General features: G+C 40.8%; 5 protein-coding genes and 2 long non-coding RNA genes across 24 annotated transcripts in view; 4 read left to right on the forward strand and 3 right to left on the reverse strand.

The window, feature by feature from the left end:
• LOC135344131 (scavenger receptor cysteine-rich domain superfamily protein-like) overlaps nucleotides 1-25,531 on the forward strand; it is a gene marked incomplete in the record, with an annotated part of 804,697 nt that overhangs the window by 652,529 nt on the left and 126,637 nt on the right.
• On the reverse strand, nucleotides 2,444-7,980 carry LOC135344088 (transcription factor E2F8-like). Of its 2 annotated transcripts, none has more exons than XM_064541178.1 (11): nucleotides 7,826-7,980; nucleotides 7,458-7,582; nucleotides 6,836-6,942; nucleotides 6,498-6,601; nucleotides 6,062-6,266; nucleotides 5,572-5,748; nucleotides 5,264-5,354; nucleotides 4,890-5,033; nucleotides 4,301-4,582; nucleotides 4,032-4,115; nucleotides 2,444-3,779 (listed from the first exon to the last, which is right to left on the reverse strand). In XM_064541178.1, the coding sequence occupies exons 2-11, from the start codon at nucleotides 7,576-7,578 to the stop codon at nucleotides 2,566-2,568; spliced, it is 2,529 nt and encodes an 842-aa protein (XP_064397248.1). In that variant the 5' UTR covers nucleotides 7,579-7,582; nucleotides 7,826-7,980; the 3' UTR covers nucleotides 2,444-2,565. The 2 variants fall into 2 exon arrangements, with proteins under 2 accessions (XP_064397248.1, XP_064397249.1); XM_064541179.1 differs by having other exon boundaries at nucleotides 6,498-6,602; nucleotides 6,834-6,942; nucleotides 7,458-7,541; nucleotides 7,826-7,947.
• Nucleotides 7,957-11,025, forward strand: LOC135344121 (scavenger receptor cysteine-rich domain superfamily protein-like). Of its 6 annotated transcripts, none has more exons than XM_064541226.1 (10): nucleotides 7,957-8,141; nucleotides 8,574-8,626; nucleotides 8,668-8,692; nucleotides 8,751-8,842; nucleotides 8,895-9,050; nucleotides 9,116-9,310; nucleotides 9,354-9,533; nucleotides 9,583-9,738; nucleotides 9,837-10,266; nucleotides 10,464-11,025. In XM_064541226.1, exons 1-10 carry the CDS (start codon nucleotides 7,969-7,971, stop codon nucleotides 10,846-10,848), a joined length of 1,845 nt encoding a protein of 614 aa, XP_064397296.1. In that variant the 5' UTR covers nucleotides 7,957-7,968; the 3' UTR covers nucleotides 10,849-11,025. The 6 variants fall into 6 exon arrangements, with proteins under 6 accessions (XP_064397296.1, XP_064397295.1, XP_064397298.1 ...); XM_064541231.1 differs by having other exon boundaries at nucleotides 8,095-8,141; nucleotides 8,675-8,692; XM_064541225.1 differs by having other exon boundaries at nucleotides 8,675-8,842.
• On the forward strand, nucleotides 12,003-14,989 carry LOC135344185 (scavenger receptor cysteine-rich domain superfamily protein-like). 8 transcript variants are annotated; one of them, XR_010397341.1, is made up of 9 exons: nucleotides 12,003-12,135; nucleotides 12,473-12,539; nucleotides 13,140-13,197; nucleotides 13,251-13,409; nucleotides 13,482-13,643; nucleotides 13,690-13,851; nucleotides 13,900-14,069; nucleotides 14,221-14,353; nucleotides 14,439-14,989. XR_010397341.1 is itself a non-coding variant. In XM_064541348.1 (9 exons), exons 2-9 carry the CDS (start codon nucleotides 12,513-12,515, stop codon nucleotides 14,506-14,508), a joined length of 1,044 nt encoding a protein of 347 aa, XP_064397418.1. In that variant the 5' UTR covers nucleotides 12,003-12,135; nucleotides 12,473-12,512; the 3' UTR covers nucleotides 14,509-14,989. The 8 variants fall into 8 exon arrangements, 7 of the variants coding, with proteins under 7 accessions (XP_064397418.1, XP_064397417.1, XP_064397416.1 ...); XM_064541348.1 differs by having other exon boundaries at nucleotides 13,900-14,172; XM_064541347.1 differs by having other exon boundaries at nucleotides 12,473-12,567; nucleotides 13,093-13,197; nucleotides 13,900-14,353; nucleotides 14,439-14,988.
• LOC135344271 (uncharacterized) lies at nucleotides 16,557-17,107 on the reverse strand. The gene is made up of 2 exons (XR_010397416.1): nucleotides 16,879-17,107; nucleotides 16,557-16,816 (listed from the first exon to the last, which is right to left on the reverse strand). It is a non-coding gene; the product is annotated as an uncharacterized LOC135344271 (long non-coding RNA).
• On the forward strand, nucleotides 17,290-19,326 carry LOC135344150 (scavenger receptor cysteine-rich domain superfamily protein-like). Its single transcript, XM_064541274.1, has 6 exons — nucleotides 17,290-17,430; nucleotides 17,481-17,630; nucleotides 17,681-17,860; nucleotides 17,912-18,067; nucleotides 18,115-18,496; nucleotides 18,693-19,326. The coding sequence occupies exons 1-6, from the start codon at nucleotides 17,376-17,378 to the stop codon at nucleotides 19,072-19,074; spliced, it is 1,305 nt and encodes a 434-aa protein (XP_064397344.1). The 5' UTR covers nucleotides 17,290-17,375; the 3' UTR covers nucleotides 19,075-19,326.
• LOC135344248 (uncharacterized) lies at nucleotides 19,798-24,240 on the reverse strand. Of its 5 annotated transcripts, XR_010397379.1 has the most exons (9): nucleotides 23,953-24,236; nucleotides 23,734-23,904; nucleotides 23,526-23,681; nucleotides 21,276-23,465; nucleotides 21,060-21,218; nucleotides 20,841-21,014; nucleotides 20,645-20,797; nucleotides 20,334-20,601; nucleotides 19,798-20,273 (listed from the first exon to the last, which is right to left on the reverse strand). It is a non-coding gene; the product is annotated as an uncharacterized LOC135344248 (long non-coding RNA). The 5 variants fall into 5 exon arrangements; XR_010397382.1 differs by having other exon boundaries at nucleotides 20,334-20,595; nucleotides 21,060-23,465; nucleotides 23,953-24,240; XR_010397381.1 differs by having other exon boundaries at nucleotides 21,060-23,465; nucleotides 23,575-23,681; nucleotides 23,953-24,237.

A 25,531-nucleotide genomic window follows, 5' to 3' on the forward strand; every position in this document is an offset into this window, starting at 1 on the left:
AAACAGTAGCATCCGACGAACATGATTTGGTTTAGTTTGATGCATGATGCTTTAACGGACGGATGGGTCCGATATTTGTACGTGAGAAGATTTAGCACCACCAATACCACCAGTTCTATGATTGTAATAGTGAAGAAGATACCAACAACTTCATTGCTCACTGTATCTGCAGAATCAAACTTGTCAGGTATTGATTCCAACAGATTGTCTATCGGTATAAGCGTGTTTCCGTTCTTAAGATAAGCAACAGCTTTTGATATGCCATTTGTCACCTGTAGCACAGAAACAGATCTCAACCCAAATCCCGACTTATTGTCAAACGCAATTCTTCCTGACACACCCTTAAAATCCAAGCGATAGAACTCGTCTAAAATCATATCCGACACGGTTGTATTTCCGTATTTGTAAGTTCTGAGGTCAAGACTTTCTGTAAGGTTGTCTAAAACAACAGACCACGCCCACAGTGAATCGTAAAAGTACGAGGTCCATACGGAATACTCGATAGCGGGCCTGTTAAGTAGGCCGCTCTGCAAATTGCTTTCCTCGATTCCTTTTTGAATGAGTTGATCGTATTCGTTGAATGAATGTCTAGAATAGGTTGACGGTGACGACTCGTTGATTGCTGATAATCGATAGACAAGAAATAAACTTCTATCGAGAGCAATAGTTTTAATGTCTTTTTCGGAACATGTGTATTTTTTACCCTCGTAATAGAAGCTCACGTTACTAGCAATCTCATCGAATGTGTTGACGGTGACAATCCATTGGTAGGCTGGATATACCATCCCGAAATGTTGTGCTAGACAAAGAGTTCGTTGCGTGATGTTCTTCGCTGTTAGCAAGAAGTTTATCCGAAGGCCATTTTTTCGTACCAGTTCTCTTAGTGGTATGTAGGTATTGAACACAGGTGTAGAAACAATACTAAGTGTTCTGTTTAGTGATACAAGTTTTTGGACTTCACTGGCAATTGATGAGTAAAATGTACGAGTTTCTTCAAATAATACTCCCACTTTGGTCCAGCTGTTCTTTATCATTAGTTCCACGGCTAATTTAGCAAATTTTTCCGATGAGCTGATAGAGCTCAGAGCGTAACGATATGTAGTTCTATTGGCCAGTATCAGGCTGCCTCCGCTATGAACTGTCACTAATGACAGCTGCTCACGACCTAGCAACGAACCTACTGCAGCTGATGAACTCGAACAACCAGGACCTATAATACCAACCACTCGTTTGGGAGCAAATTGAGAATAGACATTGGCAAACACCGCCTCATAAGCTTTACTTGTGTGCTGACATCCACTGTTGTTGTGAATCAGTTCTATACGATATTCTGGTAGTATTGCTGTCTGATTATTGATCTCCTCTTTGGCCATTTCCAGTGCTAATCTGATCTGAGGTCCATCATCCCACGATGGATAGAATGGAGGCTCGTTGTACGGTAATAGACAAAGGATATGTAATGTTCTGTTCTTGGCACCAGCTGCAGTCAGTACCAATGTGGTAGCGAGAATGTAAGCAACAAATATTTGGAAGCTAGCCATCGATACTTGGCTTGTACATGAAGTTCAGGGCGTTAATCAGTGAAACTGTATGAGTGAAAACATATGTTATGAAAGTTCGTTTAGTTGGTGGGTGGAATGCTTTAAAGTATACACGAACCCTGGCCAATTATGGTAATAACCACAAGGGAATTATAATGTTGCACTTGCAATAACAAAATATCCCAGTCGGCATTTATGAGATAGTTAGACACTGTTTATGAGGTGTCTATGAGAGTATCCCGAGTGTAGTGAGGGTACTACGCATGCCTGAAGGCTTCTAAATCACATGCATGGACACCTCCAAAAAAGTGTCTAATTTGAGAATTAGATACTAGTGTAATACAACAAGTTTGACGGGATACTAAGTAACTGGTTGTATATAGGTATATACTAAGTCCCATAGTACACCTCCTCTGAGGCACTTTTCCCATGTATACTTCCCATGTATAACATAATTATATAGATCTAGCTATATCAACTAGTGTCTATTAGGCATCGTATGCATGGTTGACAAAAGTATAGGATTAAGTTAGCACTTATTATGAGAAGCACATGCACTGTAAGTTTCTCATGCTGAAACACCACTAAACTAAAACTATACCACCCTAAAGTTTTGCACTGTACAGCCACAGTACAATAAAGCTCTACCTAGCAACTCAGTTCACTTGCATGGAGCAGCACATTCACTGCATTTGGTATCTTACTTGTATAGCAGATTAACAGTATATCGCTCTCCTTGCTTGCAGTTGCTCTGTATCAGACTTTTGATATCAGCTATAGGCTTGTACTGAAGCCCTACAGAATCTACTAGTGCCCTACAGATGCACAATGAACCACCAGCATATAAGGACTAATCCGCGGCCAGGACTCGAGACAATTAATTTCATTGTTATTGTCAACAATAGGGTCATCAACACAATCACGTACACTTATAGCCACAGTATACTGCACACATTAATAATTCTCAGTACAACAGAACCACACTTATTGAATTAATCTCCTAGTTTAGTTCTAGTAAGCTCTGTTAGTTGGCTCTCCTGAGCTGAGCCAGCGGTTGACTATCTTTCACAGGAAATTGCCGCTGTGAACCTGTAGCACTCAACTTGAACCTCTTCGGGGAAGGCATCGCATTCTCTTGGGCATGATTATCCTCCGTGCATTTAAGAGCCTCTTTTCGTGAACATTGTGGTACCATAAATTGTGCCTTTTGCACAGACGCTAAAGGCACTCTATTATTTGCATTGCTCGCAGTTCCCACCATCTTCTCCTTGCTAGCTTGCAAGTTATACTGAGACTGAGAGGTGGTTCCATTTTTCACTGTTCCAATAGTTGGGCTGTTAGAGTTAGGTATAGGTGTGTGGTTAGCAACAGTAGGCAGGAGCAGGGAGCTGAGTTGGGGCAGCCAAGAGATGGGGATTTGATTGCTCAAAGTTGTTGCAGTAATGTCAACGTTCGGTTGAAGGCAGGTGACAATTTGGCCAGCTAGTAGAGCACTTTGGGAAATATTGCTAAAGTTAGAGATGTGGTTGGGAATCGAAACACTCGGTTGTCCAGTCCGTTCATTTATCACTGGAATCGATTTTTGCGATACAAGCGAACTTAGAACTTGAGAGGACAACGGTATACACATAGGAGCCATTGATGTTTTCAGGCCAGGTTCCATTCCAGGTATGCCAGATATGCCAGGTCCGGATCCAAGATCAGATACAGCAGGTTTCATCAAACTGGTGGTGGACATTTGCAATTGTTTCTCTTCTTCGTAGCGCTTAGAATATCCAACAGTAGTAATCATTTCGGGGCACTCGAGAATCACAGGAGGTGTCTCCGATGGCAGCTGGTCAGGAGTTAGTTTGGTGAGTAGATTTCCCATCATCAGCATGAGGTCCTTGGCAGTTTGGGTGACTCCTACTAGTGAGGGCGGCTCATCAGCTGCAGGTTTAGTTATAGGGTCAGAGTTCATTCGAGGTGTCGTCACAGTAGGTTGAATTTGCGATTCAATACTTGTCTTTGGCGCTGCTATCTGATTGGTCGTTGCACTGGAAAGGAGGGGTGCCATTGAATTAGTAGCTCTATGGAAGGGGTCCATAGATAACGGTGGTATTGGGGTGGCCGATAAAATGGGTGTGGTCTTGCCAAATGGAGGCGTGGCAGGTTTAGGTCGGATGGTACGTCCACCACCAAACACAGTCTCGACAGTGGAAGTGTAGCGCTGCACGAACTCACGGAACAATGGAGCCAGTATAGAAGAAGTCAAGGAACACACACACAGCATGCAAGTGATAAACAAATACAGTAGTATTAAAGCCAGATAGACAACTTAAAATAGCAGTGCTATATACTTCAGCTCTAAACATACAATGAAGTGCAATATACTGTACGTAGTTGAAGTACTGAATGGCATGCAGGAAGTATCACACCCACACCATGCATGTAGTGAGGCTAAGCTACAACATGCAGGGAGTTGACATGACTGCTAGTGTGGTAGGATATCATGAGGGTACTTGTGAACGTGCTTCATCATCTCAGCCTCAAATTCTCGTATCTCAGAGAAATAGTCGGTAGCTTTAGGAGCACCTGAAAACACACACACACACAGAGAGATTAGAACGCCATTCTAGGTCTACCATTACTACACTGACTTGATACATTTAGCACATGTACAGTGAAGGTTTCAAACTAAGCACACTTCATTACTGGCATATAAATTTCAATTTTAGGGGAATAATTAAGTAAGTGTACTGTCCCTTGCAATAGAGTACCTTTGCTAGTAGCTGCTGCTGTGGTGTCTATCCTTTCACTACCAGCTGGGCGTTTCGGATTAGCCCCGCCCCCAAACGATATACTTCTCTTGAAACCAGTCTCCTTAACCTTCACAGGGGTCGCAGGTGCAGAGCTGGGCTTGCTGGATTGACCCTTGACCTCGTACTGATGGATAAACGGGCGGTTCTTCCCGAATGAGGGCCGTCTTGTGAGAGCAACCCCAGAGAGGGAGGACTTGGCAGTAAAGAGAGAGGTGGGGCAGTCACTCTTGCGGGTCACAGCTGCATGAGGAATAAATAACAATGAGTAAAGTTTGACTGTTTGTCTCTATTGCATGGAACACTGTCAGGTAATAAATTTGGCTCCAGAAGTTCTATGGTCAATTATGGCTTCTGATTTATGTTGAGTATAGGAACTAAGTTTTGGCATGCATTATTTGAGGGGTTGTTTAAGGTATTATAGATTGGACTGTGGTGACACCATGAAGCCGCAAACAGATTGAAACCAGCACGGGTTTATAACGCTGTGTTGTGATAACAAGCACTTAGCAACTATAGTATTTCTGGTACTGCATGTTGTTGAACTCACGCAACACGTCGATCTGTTCGAGGCTCGGACCACACCAGTAATAGCCGGGCATCTTGCGATGGTTGGGAGCAAGGAACGTCTTCTTACGTATCAGGTTGAGAGTGGTGAGAACATTGGCTATGTCGTATAACCTTCGAACTTTGGCTGTGTGTGTGTGTGTGTGTGTGTGTGTGTGTGTGCAATCATAGAGTATAATATTAACGACTGTACGCATATCACTATAATTATACGTATGTTTATTTCTCACAAAAAGAAACGTGTATTTGCCTGAAATTAATCTAAACACACCGTAATTATTGTAGCTCTAGTTATGACAATCGGACAATAGTTATGGGCAGTCAACATTGAAGTGTACAGTAGGAGCTAGCACTCACTCTTGTTGGTGGGTTGTGTTCCACCCGAGGTGGAGTCGTAGTTGTCAGGCATGAGTAGACTACCAGCACACTCCAGGGTCACCTCATGGCTCTGGGAGGTAACAAAGGTAGAGAGAGATGACGTATGGGAGGCAGCAAAGATGGAGGTGGTTTACTTATACAGTGCACACTGTATCACACAATCATATGACAATGCTACCACATTTATAATCAATTCTGGTTGTTATTGCTACAGTCTCAACAACAGTTAATTTAGTTAATTTACAGGTATGTTAATGGATATTTCTTTCGTAGATTGACCTACGTACGGGTGTTATGAGGAAGAGCATGACAAACTTCTGACAGAGCACGCCCAGTGACTTGTCCCAGCGACTCACAGGGCCGTCCTCACACATCACACTCTCCACACCCTCACTCAGCTCAGGTGCATCCACCCCCTCAAACTCGTACAGTGAGCGGAAATCAGAATCATCTCGTGCCATGGCCTGGAATGGGAATGGGCCCCAGTAAGCATGCACAGGTATCGGGTATATGCTGTTTAGCAAGGAAGTACGGGTACACTAAATGTATACTGTTAACATGAAGCAATTAAGAGGTCAAGAGTGTGTGACTGTTAGTGTACACTGTGAATACTCGCACGCACACACGTGCACACACGCACGCACACGCACAGCACGCACGCACACGCACACACACGTAATGCACAGTGTACACAAGTGTGGTTGTTTTGGTTGCTTTTTTGTCAAATCTCAACCATAAATCTGCTACACATGAACAGCATGCTTGTTAACTCTGTACCTTTAGTTTAGCGAGTGTGACCAGTAGGCAGTCCTGTCCCAACCACATGTACCAGTTCTTAGACTGCTTGACGATCATCTCCAAGCTCTCGAGCACGTTGATGATGTCATAGATCCTCCGCCTGTTAGTGCCGAGAGTGGCGGCCACAGTCTCCAGGCTGAACTCACATCCCACACCAACATCAGTCTCAACTATCGTGAGAAATCTGAGGCAGGAAGAGAATGGTGCAAGCAACATCCATTATAAGACATTGTATAGTAATTGTGAGAAACTACATGTAAATAATTACGTCATACTAGACTATGAATGTACCAGCTAGTACACAAAACAAATGAATATAGAACTGTAATTTATGGGCGCAAGTATAATAGACTGTACATGTATTATAAGACAATACACGTCACATTGTACTAGTTGTATGGAGGTATGAGATTACCTTTGACAGAGCAACGAGAGTGACTTGTTCTTGCGTCCTGGTTGCTCGTCCTCACAAGCCACACCCTCCACACCATCACCCCCACCAGATGATGGACGCTTCACCTGTACCGCCAGGGGAAATACTGTTATATCAGTGCTGGGAAATACATAGTATAATTATGTGTTGTGATTGTCAAACAGTTTGTTCTAGTGCAACTTTATTATCTTTATTTGCTCAAAGCTTTGCAAAAATTCCCTCAATTTGCACCCATTCAAACAGAAGAGGAGCAGAGGACATAATTATGTGGTACATGTCTCCCTGGCCTTGTGCATGTTAGAGCTAGTGAAGTCTCTTACCTTGGACTTCTTGTGAGTGGTTATTTGGTATTCTCTGTCAATGGCACGCTCGGCTGCTGCAGCCGCTACCAGGACCTTGAGGTTGGTGGTGGGCGTCATGGGTGGACCTGTGTGATGTGTGGTGGTATGTGTGGTGTGCGTGGTGTGTGTGTGGGTGTATGGTGTGTGTGGTTCACCAATACTATGAACAACAATCACACAATACTAAAATCAGGTGATATACGATATGATATGCGTTCGCTTTCGTATCAACTCTACACATGTAGTTAGACTGGCGGCGACAGCCGCCCGAGCGTGTAGCGCGAGCGACTGGCAAACTGCCTCTCAGTCACTCGTCTCAGCGGAAGTGTAATAGATCGTATGACACTACTAAACATGAATATCTTTATAGATAATGTGGTTAAATTTTGCTATGAGATTCAGCTACTATGGAATGCACTGAATCCCCTGAAGTGTAAGTGCGGTTACAATTACAGGGCTAATATGACGTTGAGCAATCTGATAGGCTGCAATGCTCGTTGCAGCTGAGACGAGTGACTGATAGACAGTTTGCCAGTCCCTCGCGGTACACGAGGGGCTGTCGCCGCCAGTCTAACATGTAGTCATGTGCACTCATGTTCACCTGGAGTGTGCCCCGTCTTGTGTGGTGTGTTAGGGTCCATAGTTAGGGATGAGGTAATGCCAACACTGGTAGCCTTGGTAGCTGCTGGATCAGATGAAACACTAGCGTTAGGTCCGCTCATTTACCTGTGTGCGTGTGGTGTGTGTGTGTGTGTGTGTGTGTGTGTGTGTGGGTGCGTGCGTGCGTGTGTGTGTGTGTGTGTGTGTAAGACAATATTCAAGCTCTAGTAAGAAAGTGAACTTGACATTGTACATGTTGTAGTACAGTATTTATATAGAGTCTAGTAAAGCAGGAAGTAAAACTAGTTGGCAAGGAACAAGTGAACAAACTCAAGTTTCTAGTTCAAAACTAGACAGAACAAAACCTACTTCTTTCTTTTCTCAGTTTTCCTCTTTCTCTCTTTTTCTCAGTGCCTGTATTAGCATTCAATAGCTTCTTTAAAGTCTACAAGAAATTCCCGCTATATGTTGGAACCCGCCAGCACCAGAATCATGAGTTGACCAATCAAACGATGATGGGGGCGTGGCACTCGGCCACATGGCAGATGACCAGCCCCTCCCCGTACAGTATCCCTGGAGCGATTGCACGTGCGCAGAATGCAGCCCGATGGGGACACAAGTACAGCTCAAGTCATGTTTACAGCCAGAATTATTTTCCTGAGCTTTTATTCTGTCTTCAGTCATAGTGAGTGTTTTGTGTGCAGTAGATTCCCCATGTAGAGCTTACAATAATTATTGCTGTATTTAATACTGTAATTATATGTAAATGACAATCACTTGTAATGCCAATAAAACAATCTCTGTTAACAGTACCTACATAATTATAGCTAATGACAGTAATCAGTATCTCTGTGCTAACAATAGCCACTATTTTTCATTTTAGCAGTTTTTAGTTGGTAAATAAACAATGTGTAATGTGTGCCGCAGATACATATGGATGCTGTTATTGTTCAAACCATATAGTTTGTGTCTAATTTTGTAAATAGCTAGAACACAAATGAAACTTCCTGTCATCAGGTTTCAGGTTTCACTGTTCGTCACTGTTTGCATAAGTAGCTATTGTAAACGATATAAGTTGCTACACAAAATTAGTCAGTCTGAAATTTACAATGGCTAGTATGCTGATCTCGGTGCTAGTAGCTACTTTCATAACACAAGGGACAGCACAAGGTGAATGAATTTTGTTTGAATATTTGTATTAACGTGAATAGATTACAGATACTTGCACTGTCGCTGGTGAGTTCGAGTTGAATCTTGATAGCTCAGTCAGTATTTGTCTGTCTTCAAATTCAAGTTTAAGTTTAAAATGGACCAGCGTATGTTCTTCTGGATGGACTATCACTCATGCCAAACTGGCTTGTCAACAGAATAGTATGGATTTTCAAGGTACGTACAATAAGTGTTCAAATAATCATAATTATGTCTGTGAACATATTAGGGGCTCAGGTAGCAGTGGTTGATAAAGGGAACCCTACAACTTGTGTAACGTTCCCCGACTGCAATGGATATGAACAGAACCTGACTGAATGCATTCGTGGACACTCTTTTGATCTGCTATCAACTACTAGCAGTAACTTAGCTGGATTTATGTGTGGTAAGAAAGTTATACTGTCTATAGCTCTCTATATATACTCTTATTATGAGGCAAGACGTTTACAGGTTGTTCCAATGGTGATGTTCGATTCAGAGACCAACCAATTGAAATGGATAACTCAGTAAAAGGAGCAGTGCAGCTTTGTGTCCATGGAGAGTGGGAAACATTGTGTGCAACTAAAAATAATTGGTTAAAACAAATTTCAAATACCATTTTCGCTCCATATGTGGTTTGTCGACAACTAGGCTATTCTGAAAGAGGTATAATATCTAGCATGCTATCTGTTATCATGTGTACATACAGAAGCTGCAAGAGGTTCAGTCTGTTCATCTCTACCAACACCACCTCATTTCATTAATCCTATGTGTAATGGAGCTGAAAGAAGCCTGTTAGAATGTAGCAGAACCAATCAAGGAACCACCTGCCCCAAACTGTCCTGTACAGGAGACAATAGAGCGTATGGTGCAGTGACTTGTATTAAAGGTGAACAATTTATTACCATCTTGTATGTAATCATTCATGCACTGACAAGATTGCATCATTGGAACCACAAGACTGGTGGATGGATCCACGCCAAGAGAAGGACGAGTGGAGGTGTGTGTGGGTGGTCGGTGGGGCACAGTGTGTAGTATCAATCATCAAGAAATCACCGGGGCTGTCTGCTCTGAACTTGGATTTCCATCAAATGGTATGCACACTGTAAATTAGCTCTGTATTTTTGATAATTATGTGAGCTGAGTATTGAGGGCAAATCTGATAGCTATTAACTTATGTATTGTAATATAGGAGTTGAAGTTTTGAGGAATGGCACTACTACAGAGGGTACACCTGTGTATAGCTGTACACTAACAACCAGCAGTAGTCTGAGTTGCACACCAACTGTTAACGTCAATTGCGATCATTCCATGGATCTTGGTGTTGTGTGCAAGACACACCAAGATGTTATTGGCTCAGTTATTAATAGGACAATCGATCAAACCCTTCAGACATGCCCTGAACCAACCACGACCAGCGGAACAAATCAGCCAGCCCCCACCACCAGTGAAGTAGACCAATTCGTTACATTAGCTAATAATAAAATGATGGGAAGCTGTCCTACTGCTGCCTTGGGAGGATTGATTGGTCTTCTGGTGGTTGTGCTCCTAGGACTTGCTATTGGATTAACTGTAACTTGTTGTGTGTTGGGGAAGCGCTGGTCACAGAAACAGCAAGCTGAGTGAGTTCATTGAGCGTATGTGTTCCATTGAGTGTGTTGATAAATGCTTGTTGACAAAAGAGCCAGCTGAATAAGTTTATTTTGAAAGCACTATTCAGCTTATTTTCTTTCAGGCGTACATTGCATATACATTGTCCACTTTCAGTTCCAATATTAAGTATGAACACCTGTCTGCATGTCTGCATGACTGTACACAGATACAACATTTCTCAAGTGCAAAAGCTCTCAACAATTCAACGACAACTGAACAACCCAGTATACGATACAAGCATGGAACTACACAGTGCATACAGCTCCAGTGGACCCACCTACGAACAAGTTGCCAATGGCAATAAACAAGACCACACCTACTCAATACTTGAGCGCGATAAGAACATAAATCATCGCTCATTTCAGCTTAATCCTATAGATGAGGAGCAGAACTACCATGTGGTGGAGAGTGGAAGGTGTGTGGGTGTGGAGGGGGCAGGCTGCTGTGACGGTGTGTACAGTGAGGCTAGTAACTACGAAGTGCCAATGTCAAGCAAAACGGACAGCAAAGTATGGCTGTGTGAAGAGGACTACTCCACACTCAAGCATTGAGAGAACTGAACATTTGTGTATAAAATCATACACTTGCTTTTGATCAAAACTTAGAAATTTCAAGTACATATAATCTGAGTCACTATAATAATTATTATATCATACTATTTTGAATACTTTATCACATGTTTTAATGATGTGAGTTGTGGTTGGAGTGATGTAGTTTTGTCTAATTGGTTCTGATTCTCTTAACTGTCTATAAATGGGTTTGGAATTCAGTTCCTCAGAGGTAATGTGCATAACAGACATGCATAATTATATACTATGATATTATCCTATGGATACTGAAGATTATCACGAGTCTGTGCCAGTAACTGCACGAGTGCCTGCAAGGCACGAGTGACAGTTACTAGGCACATTGGACGAGTGAATTATTATATGGTGGTGCAGTACACTTCTACATGTGCAATACTCCGCTCAAAGCACCCACTTCCAACACTGATGCCTGTTTGATGCGTTAAATATGAACACTGACAACCTCCTGACCCTCAGCTTCACTGCAAAAAGAGCACAGAAGTGATACAGAGCATCAGAAAACGAGAAAAGAGACTGATAAACATTGCAGTTGAAGACGAGTTTAAGAGAAAGAAAACAGCTAGAAAGACAAAGAAATAAGACTCTAGAACACCAAGAGAGCTTACAGAAGGCTACTTAAAGATTTTGTAGAGAACAGACAAGAAAAAAGACAAGAAAAACGTTGACAACCAGCAACCCGTTTTGAAAATGGATAGTAGGATAAACAGCATGTGCTTGCTTTCTATCATGCTCCAGTGTATCAGAAGAGGAAACATGCACCGCTATAACTGAAGAAAAGTGTGACAACCGTTTTTGAAGCCAAAACGACTTTATACAAGCCTGAACAGGCTTATATGGTGGTGCAGTACACTTCTACATGTGCAATACTCCGCTCAAAGCACCCACTTCCAACACTGATGCCTGTTTGATGCCTTAAATATGAACACTGACAACCTCCTGACCCTCAGCTTCACTGCAAAAAGAGCACAGAAGTGATACAGAGCATCAGAAAACAAGAAAAGAGACTGATAAACATTGCAATGCATAATTATAAGTGTGTAAACTATGTTTTTCTGTTCTCTCACTGCTGAAAACGTTTTATTCCAAATAAGAATCACTTCCTAGTGTGCAATTGCAATAATACTTCCGGGTGTGCAATATGGAAAAATATCTGCACAGTCGGTGATGAGTCGCTTCCTGTGCAATTTGAATGTAAAACGCTGATGTCAGCACTTATTAAAAAGCAATAAAGAGTCATACTCCACTATAGAGGTAAAACTATAATAATTTTTTTCTTTTCTATTTCTTGTCACTAATTAATTTTGTGTGGCGATGTAATTAGAAGAAAGACGGTAAATTCGTTACCTTCAAATACCCATGCATGAATAAAGTATAAGTTTATAGTAGATTGTTGACGGTGTTATTTCGAAAAAAAATCTCTAATTAAGCCCATATTAAACTATTACTAACGGTTGATGTACGTCACTCAAGAGCTGTACTGAAAACCAATTTTAGGGATACAAAGTTAGTCTGTAATTAAAGCAGACCACTGTACATACAGATGCATATACAGCTGTAGCCAGTTCTCACATGTTCTCTCTGAATTTAGATCATAACCATGGTGACAAGATGACGAGAGTGAACTCTGCATGACCTTGTTCCGGTGTCCATGCAAGGTTTGTAAACTAAGAGATAATCAAACTGGTGAGTTGGAGCAACATAACACGTTAGGGCCGGGACATTCTCTATTGTCATAGGTGGCCTGCCATTCTTCATCCTATAATATTGTAGTGATTCCTTTCACCTGGTTCAACTGTTCTGTTATGCATGTAATTGTGGTGCCAAACACTATGATTGCATGCTTGTGGTTGAGTAAACTAATAAATGAATGTGTTGTATACGTACGCTTGGCTCACCATTAATTATGAAAGATACTGAAACTACGAAGTTATTTAGGAGTTACCATGGTTAACTTATTCCAGTGTTGTGGAAACACACGTCGCAAGCTGAGTGACCCCACTGAGAATATATGTATTCCATTGAGTGTGTTGTCGATATTAATTTTGTTGACAATAGCATTGAAGCATTTTCAGTTTATTAGTTTATAATAGCAACACATGTGTGTCTGTCTGTACACAGCACAATATTTATCGTCTAATAGATGTCTAAATAGATCATCATGAATTGTTGTATAAAAATCACGGAATTGTGACTTTGAAATCGTTTCAGCTATAAACTATACTGATTATAAGCAACTTAGAAATTCAACCTGACAGGATTACAAAATAATGATACAACTCATCACAGTATCTCTTCTGTTTTTAGGAACACAAGGTATACAGTAGTATTTGGATACTGCATGTAACTACATATCTAATATGTTACAGCTTGCTTTCATGGAGATATTCAATTGGTAAACGACAACAACGTTAACAACATTGTCGAGTTCTGTTATAAGGGGGATTGGAGAAGGATCTGTGTGTCTGATACATGGGGTAACGTTGAGGCCAACATTGTCTGCTCTCAACTTGGATACAGCGATCAAGGTGCTACTATAGATAACTCAACAGCTTTTCCTAAGAGTAGACATAGTCACTATTGTTGCTTTATATATATAGGTGCTACGACCAGCAATGTTAGTATTAGTCAGAATTCACCCTATACGTTTTTGAGGTTTGTCGACTGTGATGAATCTGACGCTAATATTGATGAGTGCTACTATGAAGCTCGTAATGGCTGTAATATGGTTGATAAACATGCAACAGTTCAATGTTCAAGTGGTAAGCATTCATTTAACATTATCATAACTATCCTTGTTGTACGCAGCTAATTGCGCTGACAGGGATATTCGACTGGTGGGTGGAGCTACTGACAACGAGGGAAGAGTTGAAATGTGTACAGATCGCCGTTGGATGGCAATTTGTAGCAACGCATCGACTGAGCAAGACGCTGGACAAATGTGCCAAGAGTTTCGATTTGCTAGCATTGGTGAGTTCATAATAATTGTCAATTTAATCAATCTACTCTTCTGTGCAGGAGCTGAAGTGCTTGTATTCAACCCACGAAGAGTACCAACCATCAACTGCACTATAGGCGATTCTGGCGACCTCTCTTGCAATGAATCATGTGATGATGGTACAACAGACCTAGGGATTCGTTGTGTCAGGCAGGAAGTTCTGAATCAAATAAGCACTCCTTGTGACAACGTAACTTCAGTTTATAATTCCACAATTCAAACAAACCAGACTTGTGAATTCTCGTGTGATTACTGTAATACAACAGCTAGTCCCTCTGTTAGCCATGTACAGGGTAATGCTATGTCCACAGATACAGTAACCTCTATATATACATGTATAGAGTCGTCATGTGGTACTGAGTCAAGCACTACAGCACTGGGGGTAATAGTTGCTTTGTTGGTGGCTCTGCTGGTGGTCTTGTTGATTGTTTGTGGAGTAATGTGGAATCGCATATCACAGAAACATAAACAAATGTAAGTTCATACTTATGTGTTTGTCATTTCAGAGCATTTTTGTCCTACGTCTACTGTACACAGTTAATATATGTTGTACATGCAGCTGCATGTATGTCGTCAGAAACAAGCACACTCTCAACAATTCAACGACAACTGAACAACCCAGTATATGATACAAGCATGGAACTACACAATGCATATAGCTCCAGTGGACCCACCTACCAACAAGTTGCCAATGGCAATCAACAAGACCACACCTATTCGATACTGGAATGCGATCAGAATACAAATCGTCACTCAAATCAGCTCACTGCTATAGACGAGGAACAGAACTACTATGTGGTGGAGAGTGGAAGGTGTGAGGGTGTGGAGGGGGCGGGCTGTGACAGTGTGTACAGTGAAGCTAGTAACTACGAAGTGCCAATGTCAAGCAAAACGGACAGCAAGGTGTGGCTGTGTGAAGCTGCTAAAATGTGGTTCCAAACTTCGGTGTTATATAGAGACCTTGCAATTCATGTGTGTCTGTTTATGTATATTCAATATAGGGACTCAGAAACTCTATAATATAATTATATTTATTGAATACTTTTGGTAGGCTACTATGTGAGTTTTTGTTGGAGTGATGTAATCGTGTCTAAATCTGATTGGTTCTGATTCTCAATCAACATAATTATAAAATGTACAGTCTAAATGGTTTTCTTGGAATTCAGTTCCTATAGGTACGTCAGCGCATATGTACACAGTCATATTAACCCTGGTATAGATCACCTGATCTCCTGCATACTGTTCTACAAACTATTCCTATACAATGGTATAATTATTTCGACTGTTAGTAGTCATCCTATGAAATTATAAAGCCATCAGTTAGTTGTAATTTTAACTTTTTGACTTAGATATAGAAAGCGCTTTACAATAATATCTTGAGCACAGTGACTGTAGAGCCAAATTTCTGTATGCAATCTGTTTGTTTATTGTCAGTCCCTGAAAAGTGAAAACACAATAACAAGTTGCCAATGGGAACGAACAAGACCACACCTACTCGATACTGGAATGCGACATAAACAAACCATCACTCAAATCGTGCTATAGACGAGGAGCAGAACTATATACCATGTGGTGGAGAGTGGAAGGTGTGGAGGGGGCGGGCTGTGACTTTTTCTACAATGAGTCTCTATAGTAACTATACGAAGTGCCGATGGCAAGCAAAACGGACAGCAAGGTGTGGCTATGTCATTATGTGAAGAGGAGTGCTCCACACTCAAGCATTTAAGAATTGTGTACACTTGCATTGTGATTACCTGATAATTATAGAAGCCTTGCAATTCGTGTGTGTATGTATCAAGTGTTGTTGCCCAGTGAGTGGGCAGATCAAATCAATCCAGTGCTCTGTATATAGCATTTTGTATCACTACCATAGCAACCATATATTCCACTGCATTTGCACTGTGTTTTCCCCCACACCCACCCAATAACTCATTTGGTCCCTTTTATAGGCTACTACCTTTCCATTAGTTGTGGAAAGAAACCTAAGAATTTACTACGGAATTCATGAATACACTATAATATAATATCCACTCACAACACATGTCTTTTATTAGGGAAGAACTTGGCCAACCAGAAAAGTTTGACGTCATTGGGCAACAAGTTAGTTATTGCAGGCGCCCTCATGCAACATGCCATATTATTGCACTGGAGCAACATAATGCCCGAGGGCTGCAATGGCATGTTGCACTCGTGCTGGGCAATAATAACTTATTGATTCTCTCCAAAAGCACTCTTGTTCTCTCCCATTGATATATAACTGCATGTATTCGATGGTGTTGTTATTTTGAGAGATCATGTTTGTTCAAATTCAATGGAAAAATCAGTTCCTGCAATATACAGGTTAGCCTCGACTCCAGCCCCTTGAATAGTGGCCTTTCTCAGCGGCCTGGAATCGAGGCTATATGCAGGTATGCTTACAGTAACCGAGATCATTATAAAGAATATTGCATCTCATTTTTGGTAGTTGCTGTGTATACAATACTACGCAAAATCAAAGTGACACTTATTATACATGCATTACATTATAATAAACACACACACATACACACATGCACCACACGAATCAACCTTATCACACTGCATGGGTTTCCCGGCACATGCCGAATATAATTATATTAAATTTGAACCAACATGATCTCTCAAAATATACCACAGCATATACTATTGAACTGCGGGCTACAAGGGAAAATAATATTTATGGCTCATAAATTGGCACCTCAAACATATGCAGTTAATGGTGTTTTCGATGAATGAAAATGTCTTGCATGAGAAACAAAATGTCATAACATAAATGAAAACATAGAGACAGAGGGTGTAGTCTGTAGACTAGTTCATCAAAAATTCTGCTGTGTGCTTGCAGAAGGAGCTGCTTTAGAGACACTCTGGGAGAGGGCTAGGGCTCAGGCTGAGCCTTGCTCACTAGCACTAGTTCAGCTTCTGTATTTAAATAAAAAGAAGCCAGTTTAGTAATAATATAGGAGTGGCTATTTTAAGCTTACCTTTGCTTGCCTTGTGACTAGCCTGGCATAGCTGAAGAGAGAGCTGGTCTAGACACCATCTAGAGCTAGCTGGCTGGTTGCTGCGCAGTAAGTGGAGGGAGAGGCTGACTAATTGAACAGAGGGGGGAGTGGCTCTGTACCGTTCGCTTTGAGGGAGGGGCTGGCTGCTCATATTCTGTCCCTGCGCAAGGATTTGAGTGTGGACAGCAGCCCTGGTGTGGACAAGCTCTCTTTTCCTTTACGCCCTTGTAGTCGGGAGGTTTACTGTCATAATCCCCTCTACACTATACATTAACTGCTGTCTGAAACCTGACAACATTCAGGAACTCAGTTTCATTATGTTGTGACAATCCATAATATAGTGATTCATACAATAATTTATAGATTGATGTTTGTCAACTTGAAAAGCAAACGCAACTTACGCAATTTAAAGGAAGCTACAGAAATAACAGGCAGTTAGAATAAAGTGCTTTAAATAATACTATAGCTAGTGAGATATGAACACTCTGATATTGATTGCAATCCTCTTTGTTGCTTCTAAAGCTGTTCAAGGTAAAGTTCTTGTATACTTCTATGATTAGATTGCAAGTTTACTCCCTCAGGCTGCATCAATGGAAAGGTACAGATACGAGATGATGGTAGAGTCAATGTTTGCTCTGATCAAGAATGGAAAACTGTGTGTGAGAAAGGCTACCAATGGCGTGCTTATCAAGCTAACATTGCTTGCAGACTGCTGGGCTACAATAATAATGGTACATTTGTCAGTACAATGTATGCTTTGCTAGTTCTTTGGGTCCCACAGGGGCAAGTGTGGAACGATCATGCTTTGTCTCAACCGGTCTGAATTACATTGATGTTAGTAAGTGTAGTGGAACAGAGAATACGTTTGAAGAATGTGGAATCAACCAAAGAGATTTTGATACTTGCAGAGGTGGCTGCAGTGGTACCGAGAAAAGTCATCCTGAAATAATGTGTCTATTAGGTAAATATTTTGTTAAAAACAGCTGAGTATAATAATGTTTATGAGTTGTAGCCGACTGCACTAACGGGACCATAAGACTGGTGGATGGGTCCAGCGTGAGAGAGGGACGAGTGGAGGTGTGTGTGGGCGGTCGCTGGGGAGCTGTTCAAACAAACAATTCCCAACTGGTTGAATTTGTTTGCTCTACACTGGGTTTCCCAACTGAAGGTAGGGACAGTGATGGTTGCCATGTGCATCTAATAATTATGTTATAGGTTCAGAAGCAGTCACTACTTTTGGCAATGGAACAGCTCCAACAAGAAGCTGTGTAATAATGAATAGTGTCCTCCACTGTGTGGATATTGCAGACCAGTCTGTTGATGATTCCATGGATCTTGGTGTTGTGTGCAAGACATACCAAGATGTTATCAGCTCAGTTATTAAAATAACAATAGAACAAGCCCTTCAGACGTGTCCTGAACCAACCACAATCACACTAGCTGATGAAGTACAAAGCTGTGACAATGCTGGTAGCCCTATTGCAGCCTTGGGAGGAGTGATTGGTCTTCTGGTGGTTGCACTCCTGGGACTTGCTATTGGATTGACTGTAACTTGCTGTGTATTGGAGAAACGCAGGTCACAGAAACAGCAAGCTGAGTGAGTAGTTCATTGAGCATATGTATTCCATTGAGTGTGTTGTTGTTTCATGAATAATTATTTGTTGACAAGAGAACCAGCTGAATAATTTTATTTGAAAGCACTATATACATGTAGCATGTTTTTATTCAGGTGTATTGTATACATTGTCCACGTTCAGTTCCAATAATAAGTGAACACCTCTGTATCGATGCAGGTACAATACTTCTCAAGTGCAAGAGCTCTCAACAATTCAACGACAACTGAACAACCCAGTATACAATACAAGCATGGAAGTACACAGTGCATACAGCTCCAGTGGACCCACCTACGAACAAGTTGCCAATGGCAATGAACAAGACCACACCTACTCAATACTTGAGCGCGATAAGAACACGAATCGTCGCTCAAATCAGCTCAATCCTATAGACGAGGAGCAGAACTACCATGTGGTGGAGAGTGGAAGGTGTGAGGGTGTGGAGGGAGCGGGCTGTGACGGTGTGTACAGTGAGGCTAGTAACTACGAAGTGCCAATGTCAAGCAAAACGGACAGCAAGGTGTGGCTGTGTGAAGAGGATTACTCCACACTCAAGCATTGAGAAAACTGAATATTGTGCATGTATTATATTTTATACTGCATCATGTGACTGTCTTATAGAGACCTTGCAATTTGTGTGTGTCTGTTTGTTCATTAGTAAAATCAGTGTTTTAGTTAGATATTAGTGACTCAGAATTTCTATTCTCTCCTTTGATTATACTTTATCACAGTCTCAAGGATGTGAGGTAACTACTAATGTGAGTTGTGGTTCAGGTGATGTAATGTGTGTCCAAATAAATCTGATTGGTTCTGATTCTCAATCAACATATAAAATGTACAGTCTAAATGGTTTTCTTGGAATTCAGTTCCTAGACACTATGAGGTTAGCACACACGTACACAGGTATATTAGCCCTGGTAGATCACCTGATCTCCTGCATGCCCTTCTCCGCATTCCATTAACATCATGGACCTGAAACACTCCAGGCAGCTACCTAGTCCTCTGGTCCACTCTACATATATATACGGACATCACCATGGATACATATACAATGGTAGCAAAATGTAATCGAGCTTTTGGATTTTGTACAACTGTGTCATCCCTATAATTATTATAGCCATCAGCAGTTGTAATTTCATCTTTTTTACAATAAGTTCTTGAGTACAGTGACTGCATAGCCAATGGAACTCATTCTGTACACAGCAAGTGATACGTTTGTTTAGTGTCAGTCCCTGAAAACACAATAACATTATTCTAACAGTTGCTCAACAGCCCTAGAGATAACTTTCAAGAAGACCCAGTATTCATTCTTTGATTGTTTTTACCTCATGATTCAACTGTGAATTGTGATTACTGTTGTACAATCAGTGTTATGATGCATACACAAAGGTTTATGCATTAATCATGTAAGTACTTTGTATGATGACAGACTGCAAGTGTGTCTCTACACACTATAGCTATGTATATAACTGTAGTTGCAAGGTTCATTCTCCTCCAACATTATTCCTTTTCTCCTTATTGACGGCTGCATGTGTACATATGAACCTCTGTATTGAAGAACTCATCATCACTTTTACTGGCCTCAATCTTCACTGGTGGTGGGTTGGCTGGTTTCAGTTTCTGTTTTTTGTGATCAATGACATCATATTCTCCAATTCCTTCATCGCTTGTAGTCACAGTATTGTAGTTAGGACCTAGTGAACTGTAGCTCGGTTCTATATAGTTGTGTCAGTGCAGCTCTCATTCCCTTGTAATAGAATTCTGCATGTTACGGGATAATTTTTTGCTTTTTTAATAGGGCAAATTTAGCAAATTGAATACCTTGGTTTTGTTGGACTTGAGTTCCTTTTCCTTGTGACAGTACAAGCCACCCACGCAATAACTGTCCCTACTTCCAGTAATACAAGAAATGCAATCACTGCTCCTAGTGCACTGGTAGCTATTGTATCACTGAACGATGGACACTCAACGGCTAAACCTCGAGGACATAACCCACTGTCAGTGATGTTCCTACAGCTCAACCTATTGTTGGTGTCGATGTTACAGTTAATTTGTGGGCCAGTTGTATTCATTTCCATCGCTGCTGCTCCTACAAAAATTGCTTTGATTTGCTGTGAATATAAGTTTCTTACCTTGGCTTGGAAATCCTAGCTGAGAGCAAACATGTCCAGCTAGTGCTTGGTTGTAGCACATTGTACCCCATCGCTTGTTCTGACACACCTCCACTCGTCCTTGTTTTATGTTGGATCCACCCACCAGTCTTAGGGATTCATCAGTACAGTTAGCTATAATAATAATATAGTTTAGGTTTAGTAGAAATCACGTTACCTGGAATGTATCCTTGTCTGTTGTTTTCACGCATATAAAAACGGCGACAGTGTTCCAATGTTGTTGTTGGCTTACACTCTGCTAATGTATTCTCCCCACCAGCACAAGATTGATTGAACATGAAGAACTTTCCCATATGAATATCCCCAAAGTCAGTCACCTCTTTTATGGCTCCTGAAATAATAATTATATTACGGTATAGTGTGCTCTGTAGCATACCTTGGTCACTGTAGCCTAGCTGTCTGCATACAACATTCGCTTCAACACGCGACCACGATCTAGTACACAGAGTCCTCCAAGTACTATCAATGCAGTACTGAACGTAGCTTCTATTGTCCGTTGTGTTAAGTGACAGTTGAACATGTTCACTATTACAGCCTGCATGCCATGTTTCTGTATATCAGTCTCTATATTATATATAGTGAATGTACTCACTTTGTGCTATTGCAGAGAGTTGTCCAACTAAAGCAATAGCGACTAGACCTAGTAGTGCTGAGATAATATTCGCATGACTAATTCAAGCTATAATTATACTCTTGTGCATGTAAGCAGTAATTTTTAAGTATAGTCTACATGTACTGTGCACAAGCTATATAATGCTGCAAGTTGTTAATTTAGTAGTAATAATTACTTTCATGTATTGCATTTGTCCGTCTTTTGTTGTCATAGTCACCCACAAACACAACAGTTCTCTAAACTGAGTAGGTATTGAATGAAAGTGAATGCCTTGTAGACACAAGGTTTTTTATTCTCCATTTGAGCTGGACAGTATATACTAGGCAATGTTCTATCACGCCTCGAAGAACGTACGATTTGTTCCTCTGCCTGTGGAACTGCATGCATTATTATAGCAATAAACTAAAAGGTGGGCAATAACTGATTTACACATTAGCTGCCATTAGTGTTTCTCCTCCTAGCAACAACACCACAACCAATCAGAGTGATTATTTGAAGGACCACTAGAACACCAATAACTGCTCCCAATGCCGCTGTAATAGTGCTGGCATGATGGTTAGTCGAGCCTGTGAATGTACAAATATCCACTGTGACTCGACACTGCTCAATAATAATTATAAGGCTGCGCACATTTATATCCTCAAATGAATACATGTACTGAAACTGTAACATGCTCAAAAATAACTGTCAGTCCAACACGATACAATTCAAGGACTGTTTTCATTATAACATAATTATGGCTATAGAACTTGCAATAAACATAACAAGTCTACCAATCAGTAGTCAATAGCAACACAGAATGAAACTGTATCACTCGATCGTCTTCTGAAAATACTATTTTTTATGGTCAACTAGTAGAATCAAGAAAGTTATATTATGCATGTATTGTTGGAATTCTTTGCAACATGTTTACATATATGGATTTATAGCGTTACTCTTTTTGAAGTATGCCAGGATGTAGCAAATAAGTGAACAAGACTTAGATTTGTGTGAAGAAACCATTAGACCGAGTGCTACCATCACACCATCACCAGCAATTTTAATTGTATTTGTATAGCTATACGGAAATTCCTGTTATCAGGTTTCACTGTTAGGTCATTGTTGATATAATAAGTGGCTATGTAAACTATAAGTTGCTAACACATTAATTATGTTAATTAATCAGTCTCTGTTGATTTGCGGGGGGGGGGGATATTTGTGGTTGAGCAATATTTAGCTATTTAGTTGCAAGTTAGATGCATGTTCTACAATGGCTAGTATGCTAATCTTTGTGTTAGTGGCTGCATTCATAACACAAGGGACTGGACAAGGTGAATGGAATTTGTTTGTATTTCACGTGTATCTTAATAATTATAGATACTTGCACTGTCGCTGGTGAGCTCGAGTTGAATCCTGATAGCTCAGTCAGTATTTGTCAGTCTTCATCATCGGGGTTCAAATGGACCAGCGTATGTTATTCTGGCTGGACTATCACTCATGCAAAACTGGCTTGTAAGCAGAATGGTATGGATTTTCAAGGTATACGTATACAATAATTGTTCTAGACAGGTATAGTTGAAACTGTGAATACAGGAGCTCAAGTCATGGAGGTATCAGTAAACTCTACAAGTTGTGTAACGTTGCCAGCCTGCAATGCGAATGAGCAGAACCTAACTGAGTGCTTTTAATGGAGGTCCTGTCACTTCATCATCATCTACCAACCACATAGCTGGATTTACATGTGGTAATAACATTACATATAATTATACTATCACATGCATCGCTCTATAATGTATGAGGAAAGCTGTATTTTTATACAGGTTGTTTCGATGGTGATGTTCGATTCAGAGACCAACCACTTGAAATGGATGACTCAGTAAAAGGGGTAGTGCAGTTTTGTGACAATGGAGAGTGGAAAACATTGTGTGCCGTTAATTGGTTAACAGCAAAATCATCCATTGCTGTCCCGCACGTAATTTGTCGACAACTATAGGTTATTCTGAAAGAGGTATAAGCTATTTACTAAGCATGTCGCATACATTTTGATGTGATGTATACAGGAGCTACAAGAGGTGCAGTCTGTTCATCTCCACCAACATCACCTCATTTCAGTCATCCTGTATGTAATGGAGTTGAAAGAAGCCTGTTAGAATGTAGCAGAACCAGTCGAGACTCCTGCCCCAGATTGTCCTGTACAGGAGACGATAAAACATATGGTGCAGTGACTTGTATTAAAGGTGAATTTATTACCAAACTGCTTGTATGTAATTCATTCATGCACTGACAAGATTGCACTAACGGAACCACAAGACTGGTGGGTGGATCCACGACTAGAGAGGGACGAGTGGAGGTGTGTGTGGGTGGTCGCTGGGGTACAGTGTGTAGTATCAATCCCTTTATTGGCTCCTGATATAAGATTGTGATAGCTAATTCATTAACGAGCAAAATTGTAACGTACCTTGGCCGCTGAGTCCCAGTTGTCTGCACACAACATTGGCCTCCACTCTTGTCCAGCTTCCACCACCAGCACACAGCCAATGCCATTCTCCATTGTGGCAGTACTGGACATACTTTTCATTCAGAAGTAAAGCTCCTGCCACAAATAGCTTTACAGTTCCATTATTACACACTGCAAAATCATATTATTATAATAAATAATTATTACTGAAGCACTTACTTTTCTCGTCGGCGAGTATTTGTCTAACTAGGACAATAGTGAGTAATACCAAGCAGATACTAGATCTAGCCATGACTATTCTCCATACACTTGTGCATGCAAGCAAATCTAATGAGTACTGCAAATGCTTACACTTGTTGTGACTTAGTTTGGGTAATACGTTCATGTGTTGTATTTGCCAGTCTTTCGTTGTCATAGTTCACCCACAAACACAACAGTTGTGTGAACTGAGTAGGCGTTATGAAAGTGAAGCCTTTGTAGATACAAGGTTTCTATTTGTTTACTTTATATCACACCCCTATATAATACATTGTTTGGTGTGTGTACTGTGTGTTGCACTGCAGAGTGTTCTGAACATTGTTTGTGTGATGGCAAGAGTTCTACTCTCTTGGTTCCATGGATAACCATAATGACAATTAGCACATAAAATACAGGATACCGAAGTAATTTAAACTCGTAAAATTTTCAGCGAGTATATACATGCACATGAACAGATAGGACTATAGTCATCACTAGATCCATTAGAGGGACGAACATCAGCATTTGTAATTTCATCCTTTGTGGACAGACAATGAATCTTTGAATACAGCAACTGCATTCATGCAGAGCCAATAGAATGTATACTATACACACATGGCAATGCTGCCTGATTGTTGTATATGCTTACGCAATTCTTTCTTGAGGGAATATGTTTTGATCCACATGGCCAAAACAGCCATATAGTATTCAGCTGCCGTAATTTTGTACTATTGAACAAATTATTATACAATCAGTGTTATAATTTATATATAGGTTGTAATGATGTATTCATGTATTATGCGTGTCTGCACACTAGTGACCGTTACTCTGAAAAAGTCCTCTCTTTCCTTAATTACTGGCTTCCACCGTCACTGGTGGTGGGTTGGATATCTGGAGTGCTCTCGGCTTGGGCTTGATATTATCAATGACATCATAGTCACCAACTGCTTCATCACTTGTGGTCACAGTATCGTAGTTAGGATCTTGTGAGCTGACGTTCGGTTGTTTTAGGAATGTCCCATTGTAACTCTCATTCACTTTTGTTAGAATTCTGTAACAGAGGAAACAATTCTAGCACATGCCATGCATGTAATTTAATACCTTTGTTTTGTTGAACTTGAGTGCATTTTCTTTGTGACAGTACAAACCACCCACGCAATAACTGTCCCTACTTCTAGTAGTACAAGAAGCCCAATCACTGCTCCTAGTACTGCTAGAGTATGTACAGCATGGCTGAAAGTTTGGCATGTGATGACTAAGCTTCCTACATCACGTATAGGTGGCAGTTGTATAGTGTCTCCACAGTTCAGGGTGGTGCCATCATCTGTCACTGTAATCAACTTTTGGGTCAATAGAAGAAGTAGTACTTTTCGCCATTGCTCCTGTATAAACATTCGTACATTTAAAGTTCATCTTAAATATAGTGTTGTGCATTATTACCCTGCATTGGAAATCCTAACATATTGCAAACGGTGTCTGCCAGCACTTCATTGTAACAGATGGATGCCCAATGTCCCTGTGTACAGAAGTCCACTCGTCCCTCTCTGTTAGTGAAACCACC

This window comes from Halichondria panicea, chromosome 11 (assembly GCF_963675165.1).
Source record: "Halichondria panicea chromosome 11, odHalPani1.1, whole genome shotgun sequence".
NCBI classification, from domain to species: domain Eukaryota; kingdom Metazoa; phylum Porifera; class Demospongiae; order Suberitida; family Halichondriidae; genus Halichondria; species Halichondria panicea.